Below are 7,885 nucleotides of genomic sequence, written 5' to 3'. Positions count from 1 at the left end.
TCCATCGCAGAATGTTACATGTTGCTAATACGAGTTAGAAATAGTTGGGGGATAGTGGTTTAAAAGTTTTATCCTACCTACTATATTAATCAGACTCGAAACCGTCCGAATCATATTATTTTTCCACAAAGTAAGCTTTTAAAAATCGGCTTGGTTACAGTACACGAAGTTTCTTTTCCGGCACAAAATCAATTTATTGACAGACAAGTGGGATTTTTCTATTTATTTTGCTATTCTTTGTACTCTCAATTTTAACTTTATTACGTATTCCACCATTAATCTTCTCTTTTTGACTGAGTGTAATTCAATCCAAATCCAAACCGCCAACCACGCCAAATTTCAACGGAGTATCGCAATCCTTCCCTCCGGTGCCACTAGATCGCTTCCTACAGCCTATGATCTCATTTAGTGGCACAAAACGTGGGAAGGTCAAAGCAAAACTATTCGTAGTCGTAGTTCCCTTTTGACACAACAATCGCTGACCGGCGGACCGGACGGTCAAAAGATTGCTTAACGTGATAGGACGACATACGTAATCTGTCGCTCAAGTCGCGCAAAAATGTAAGGTCTCTATCTACCGTCGCCGCCAAAAGTCCCAGGGGCGAGCTGTCATATTCACGCAAAATTCTCACCGTAACTGTTGAAACCGTTTGGCTCAGGCGAAAAACGGAACCGTCCGGCTGAGAGATCGAACTGACCGTGAAAACTAATGGTAGCCACCCTTGGACCTACTTGAGTTTGCGCCACTCGAATCGTACAAGGAGTACCAAGTACTCGGCGGAAGTCTCGCCAAGCTTCAATTGAAGCCAAGCCCAGTGCGGCTCTAACTGATGAACTCACTTGCCGAGCAAATCGAGGTGAACCGCCCGATTGAATAAGTCGCCGTTTCCAAGCGAGGGTGCGCCACTAGGAAGGCGAAAGCGAAAGTATTACTTTGTCAATGTCTTCAAATCTGCGAGGTCCGAGAAGCTGTGCTGTGAGAGCTTTTTTTTCGGGTGTTACGTAGCCTGCCCGAGATCATCGAGTAAAGTGCGAGAGAGGGCAGTGAGATGAAGGTTACATTTTACGATGATTGTATCATTATGCTGCTGCCGATGGATATGCTATGACGGCAGAGCATGTGCGGGGTGTCAACGCGGAGTCTTTGCTGAATGTGCGCGCATTTTGGCCGATCATACGCGATCGAAACCGATCAACAACGGTCGGATAATAAGCCAGAAACCGGTTCTTCCGCCGAACGCCCGATCGCACGAGGCCCGTAACCGTAAATTTACGATCGATTCTCTTTTATCATTGCGCAGAGCTGTGAATCAGCAACGTTACACGAACATTCTTACCGATGCTGGGCGCATTGTGCGTCGCGTTTTTCTCAACTTTGCAAGTTCATACGGTGGAAAAAGAAGTGTCGAATGTGGGTCAGCTGCGACATACTGAGGCGCTTGGCAAAGAATAATGCCGATTGCGTTCGCCGTGTATGGTATGATTTCTTTTTGCGGTTCTACGCCGGTGCACCACTTAGGCTGGCCTAACGAGTCTAATAGTGAAGTACTTTAAAAAATAGTAGTGCAATCAGAAAACGTACTGACGAAATCGAACCGTATGATTTTCCGTTGTGTCGCATCAGTTGGCATTCAATATTTATGGGCTCGCGAATCAACGAGAACCGGTGTTTTGATTCTAATTAGCAATCATTCCGAACATTTCAATTTCCATCTGCGAACGAAGTGCTCGATTATGAAATTTAGAAATTCAAGAAAGTACCTCTACCCAAGCAACAATGTGACGTTTATTGAGAACTTATAATGGTTTTACGGTAATGGTTGCAACTGCTCATTTTCCCTTGAGCCAATAATTTTTTGACACACTTCCTTAATCACAATTATACAATGCAATTTTTAAGTCTAAATTCGATATTTAGATGTGTATCCAATTTTAATAGTCATCAGATCTTTAATTGTATTTGATTCATAAATCGAATTAGTAAGAATTACCCAGAAGAAATGCACTGCATAACTTCCATAACTAATTATGTTAGTGTAGTATTATTACTGCTCCGAAAGATTTTATTACTTCTCTCAATGTATTAAATGCTATATTTTTTATTTTATTTCTAATTGATCTCATGCAAAAATGCAAATAAACATAGGCCTTTACTTTAAACCCTTTCTTTCTCTTTTTGCTTGGATATTTCATGCGTCAAAACAATTTAACCGAAAAGCATAATTATCTGAGGTTGTTTGTGCTACCCAGCAGTGAAATAAAAGAAATTATTACCCAGAAGTGAAATAAAAAAATATTAACGTAATAAAACTCCGATGTAAACTAATGGTTAACTACTTTTGTAAAACTTTCATACATGTATTTTTACTGCTAATTTATTCTAGCTAATATGCTTTTCAACTACAAACCAATAATATTGATCACATAAAATACACTCTTCCCTTGTCGGTCTGGTAGTTTCATTTGTAATTTGACAGTCAATTTAGTGCTTTGAACATTTGTTAACGTGCATTGGATATGCAACACACGTTGAAGTTACCAGTTTCAGTTTGTTTCATTAATTTATACATAAACAAATTCTTAGCTTTAGATTGTTAAGCTGTTTGATAGATTGCACCCACGACACATTATATAATCATTAGCGTTCTGATACATAAACAAAAGGTGGGGCTCCCGACCTTTCAGAAGAATGTTTCAACCTGGAAAATCAGAGTAATCGTAGGATGGCGAACCTATCATCACTTATCACAAAAATACAGGCCAATTCGGTTGAAAACTCCGGACTTTCCGGTGCAAGTTAAAATTAGACTAGAAATTAGACTTCAAACGAGACAAAAAATAAACTAAAAAACTGTAATTGGACTGGAAATCGGAGTTGCCATAGGTCATTTATTAGACTTGAATTCGGACTAATTTGTGCTTGAAGCTTTACTTCATATTGAACTGGAAATTGGAGTTAGAATTAGATTCGAAGTTAGACCTAAATTTGGAATAATTAGGATTGGAAGTTTTCTTCCCAAGTAACATTTTGGGTTTTATTACACTCTTATGATGGCATTTAAGACCAAAATAGTTATGAAGACCGCCATAAGGGTACATTAAAACTTACATTGTTGCTTGAGTTTGAATTAGTCATTAAGTGACTTAAAACAAAATTTGTAAAAGGACTTGAAATTTTATTTGAATTGGAGTTGAGTTGGACTTGGAATTTGAATTTAAAATTAAAGCTGAAATCGGACTTGAAATTGCATATGAAATCAGACGTAAAATTGGAATTCAAATTAGACTTGAAATCGAGTTATGTGATTTAAAATTGAGTCTAAAATTAGAATTTAAAAAAGCGTAAGCAAAAGCATTGGACACCGCTACTCCGTTATTGACCAGGAATGATGAAAATTGCAAAATGTTGGTTGAAAAAAGCATACCCTACATGCTGATCAATACCGACGCCGGCCACGTTCGAATGCGGCTCCTGGTGGGATGGAAAGGAATGTTAATCCTATACTTGTTGTTACTAAAGACCAGGGAATCCTTTGCATCTTCACAAGCATTTCGGAAATGGAATTCTTGTTAGCAAAACAGGTAGCTAGATAAAGATCCATCCTAATGGACAGGGATGATTTCTCCTCAGAATAAGAAAAGAGAAGAGAAAAATTCACACTTCACTCAGTCGCGAATTCTTGTGCTCCGTTTTGTTTTAACTTTTCTCTTTTATACTGACTGCGATTGCTCAGCAACCTGCACATTAATGTTCTACCTTCTACTCATTGAGGGAACGAACTGAGCAACCAAATGTGAATACACTTTTTGGCTGCCCATGATATGGGACACAAAAAAACTGTTTAGACTTCTCGCAGCGGCAACAGTACCAAAATGCTGCATATGACCACAAACGGCGATATGACGATAGTGGATGATAGATATGGCAACATTGGAATTCCCGTGCAGTTGCTTTTTCGCTCAATGAGAAACTAAAGTTTGTTTAGATTTCTCTTTATTTTTGACCTGTTTCACTTTGCGTGGGTGGATTTCTCATTTGTGGCAGCAGTTCTACTCATTGTATTGAACAAAAAAAGATACACTTTTTGCACAATGAGTGAGCAAATGTCAAGCCTGCTAATGAATAATGCAATCTATCGAAAGTTACGCGCGGTTTCGGTGCAGTTTCATTAAAACGCCCACGAAGTCACTTAGCACCGACTAACTCGGATATTCGATTATTTCAATCGAGTACCGTGAATTCGGGTGAAATTGATCACTTTTTCGAGTATTTCTTAAATATCTTTGAATAGAAATATATTTAAGAAGATGATTAAATTTTAAAATAAGTACTGTAGTGCTGGCTACACGACAGTATCCTGTACATCGTATATAAATAGTCTTATTTTAGATAAAACTTAATGTAATCGTGAAATTGAAAAATCACAAATAACGGGTGAAATTGATCACGTAGAAATCAAGACGATATTGCTATCAAACCATATGCTCTGACAGCAATAGGCTAGCGTGCAGTATAAAATCTGGCGTAATCTAGATAGGCAACATAACATCCTGCATGTAGGCAAAAATGTAGCGTATAGTAACTAGCACAAAAATCAGACAGACAGCTTTACATTAGCATGGATGATGCGGCTGCTAAATAAATATGAACGATAAAAAAGATATTAAGCAAATTTTAGCATCGTATTCGCGATTTTTGTTTAAACATAGCTGTATATATGTGTAAATGTACGATTTACGTATACAATCTTTACCTATCTAGTGAAACAAATAATTTTAATCTCTCATATACGGGAGCTTGACTGTCTCTTTGAATGTGTAGTTGCATTTCGCTATGTAAGCACAAACCGATCTCTTGCACTCTCATGTAACTGCCATATGGATCGTTTGTAAAATTTGTGCGAAGTATTGTCTGTCTTTTGCACTCTTTTTTTAATCTCCATTCTGCTTCACAGAAAGAACAAACTTTCGCAGGTGGCAGCTCCATTTCGCAACCATAGCGAACTAGAAATCTATGCTGTCTCAGTTCATGATGTAATCAACCGTTTTATTTTGTAAAAGGTCAAATTAAACAATTTCTATCGCATTATTTTATTTATGGAAACTATCAAAGCACAGCCAGATAATGAGAGAACCGAATTAGTTCCATTATACTTCCTGCTGCGACGAAATTTGTGTTAACGGCAAAGAATTTTATCGGGCATGTTGAAAATTGCGATTCGATCAAAATAGTAAATTTTAAAAAATCAAGCTATTTATAAGATCAATCTTGCTGAAATCCAATCCAATGCTGATCTGTTACTCAATCTTTATATGAATGGGTGCATATACAACTTTATGAATCGGTACAAACGTAGAATAATGAGTTTTTTACTCGTTGGTCCGCGGTGATCAATTTCACTCGACTGATCAATTTCACCCGAATCGACGGTACTTGCAACAGATATCGTAAACTGCATCCTCTTATTCATGTCTGCAAATGACGTGTTATATTAAAATGTCATGGAGACACATTGGAATACCTAACTCTTCTTTTATAAACCCAATATGTTGGTAGCGAAAGTTATCAAACAATGTTCATTCATCACGTGAGCTTCATACAACGACACTTAATGTTGCGAAGCCCACACTCGTCTGGTCTAATTTTCTCACCCACGCGTACTCATTCTAACGAACACGCCGACATAAGCATCCCTTTAAAACTCCCGCTCTTATTTCTTCATGCACTGCAACGAGTTTTTACGACTGTATGTTTAGCTAACAGCTACAGTCGTCACTCGTCGTTCGTCGTAGCAGCTCGATCTGCTGATACTGATTACTCACGACGGCTCATACTCCCGCTCGTAAGTAGAATCGAGGGCGAAGATAAAGAAGAAGAAGAAGAAGAAAAAGTAATGCAAAATTTGTATCCCAATGCGCCTCCAGCCTCACGGACAACTGATTCCCCTCGAATTTTTCGGCTCAGGAATAAGCTCTGCAGGAAGACGACGTGAAAATGTGCGTGCGCGAGTGTGTGGGTAGCAGAATGTCTGCACACAGCACGGGCGGCTGTTTCTTTTACTCTTTCGCGTGTGAGTAGGCATGGTTGACTTATCACTCAATTCGCAACAGTGACAACGACAACAAGAACTATCCGAGAACGAGAACGAATTCGAAGGCTACCCGCCCGAAACAACACGACATCTCTCATAGAATCAATCCCGTTTTTGCTCATTTGCTGTTCTCGTTTCTCCATTCTTCTGCTCCCGTATTTTCTTCTTTTATTTTCTCCTTTTTATCACGTTTTTTCTCCTTTTTTGTTCTCTTGTTGTTGTTGTTGTTGTTGTTGTTGTTGTTGCTGTTGTTGTTGTTGTTGCTGTTGTTGTTGTTGATGTTGTTGTTGTTGTTGCTGTTGTTGTTGTTGTTGTTGTTGTTGTTGTTGTTGCTGCGGTTGTTGTTATTGTTGTTGTTGTTGTTGTTGTTGTTGTTGTTGTTGTTGTTGTTGTTGTTGTTGTTGTTGTTGTTGTTGTTGTTGTTGTTGTTGTTGTTGTTGTTGTTGTTGTTGTTGTTGTTGTTGTTGTTGTTGTTGTTGTTGTTGTTGTTGTTGTTGTTGTTGTTGTTGTTGTTGTTGTTGTTGTTGTTGTTGTTGTTGTTGTTGTTGTTGTTGTTGTTGTTGTTGTTGTTGTTGTTGTTGTTGTTGTTGTTGTTGTTGTTGTTGTTGTTGTTGTTGTTGTTGTTGTTGTTGTTGTTGTTGTTGTTGTTGTTGTTGTTGCTGTTGCTGTTGCTGTTGTTGTTGTTGCTGTTGTTGTTGTTGTTGTTGTTGTTGTTGTTGTTGTTGTTGTTGTTGCTGTTGTTGCTGTTGTTGCTGTTGTTGTTGTTGTTGCTGTTGTTGTTGTTGATGTTGTTGTTGTTGTTGCTGTTGTTGTTGTTGTTGCTGTTGTTGTTGTTGTTGCTGTTGCTGTTGTTGTTGTTGTTGTTGTTGTTGTTGTTGTTGTTGTTGTTGTTGTTGTTGTTGTTGTTGTTGTTGTTGTTGTTGTTGTTGTTATTATTGTTGTTGTCATTGTTGTGCTAACCGAAAGGAGGGAATAGGTAGCAGGCATTTTCAAGTAGGTATGAAATTGTAATAGTTCGCTAATAAATTTCTAGTTTGTGACTTGACAAGTACCATTTTAATTGCAATCAGGGCCATTGTTATATTAACTTATTTATGACTTGTATAAGTCAACTACTCTAGAACAACTGCGCGACTAGAAGGGACAAACAAAGTGGACAAGGAGGCTGTGCAGAATTTGATGACATGAGTTAAACGAACGACCCGGTAATTCGGATTCGGTCAATTAGACGCTTAGCTAAATATTTTTTCTGTATTAGTAATTATACTCACTCGAGGCTTCCGTAAGAGTTTTATAACGGCCAGTATTTGGAAAATTGTTCTAAAATGTTGGTTTTTTCATTACATGTTAAACATACTTTTTTTTTATACGGCCATTGCAAATTATTTTTGAAGTGTTTGTTCCCCAGCCCTTCAAAATTGGCTTAAAAATCGGGGGGCGAAAAAAAATTTGATGAACTTGAGTAATTTATTTTGTATAAAATCAATTATCTGTGAGCCTAAAAGCCTAAAGAACTCGAAAAATGAGTGTACGGAGTGTTAACGCTTCTAGAACGATACAAAGTTTAAGTTTAAGGATTGCAATTTCCGACAATCCATAGAACCATAGAACAATGTATATGAAAGCGAGAATTGAAAAATAATTCCGACATGATGTGGCTGGCGCCAAATCTAGACAAGACTAAAAAACCATATCATAATTTGAAAAGCAGGCTCTGACGTTATCCCTTATTTTGGCAATTGCTGTTTAGAACAATTAATCGTTTGAACCAGTAATGTCGTATGAAATGGTAA

At 37.9% G+C, this 7,885-nt stretch overlaps 1 protein-coding gene and 1 pseudogene across 1 annotated transcript; both read right to left on the bottom strand.

The window, feature by feature from the left end:
- Window positions 1–6,304: 6,304 nt before the first annotated feature.
- LOC128738494 (ataxin-8-like) lies at window positions 6,305–6,667 on the bottom strand (annotated as a pseudogene).
- Window positions 6,668–6,691: 24 nt separating this feature from the next.
- Window positions 6,692–6,970, bottom strand: LOC128738493 (ataxin-8-like; the record flags this gene model as incomplete). Its single annotated transcript, XM_053833682.1, has 1 exon — window positions 6,692–6,970. A coding segment is annotated over one exon (279 nt), but the record flags the coding sequence as incomplete, so codon positions are not given.
- Between the last annotated feature and the right edge of the window lie 915 nt (window positions 6,971–7,885).

Source organism: Sabethes cyaneus, chromosome 2, assembly GCF_943734655.1.
Source record: "Sabethes cyaneus chromosome 2, idSabCyanKW18_F2, whole genome shotgun sequence".
NCBI classification, from domain to species: Eukaryota; Metazoa; Arthropoda; class Insecta; order Diptera; family Culicidae; genus Sabethes; species Sabethes cyaneus.
This window is presented reverse-complemented; position numbering and strand designations above follow the sequence as displayed.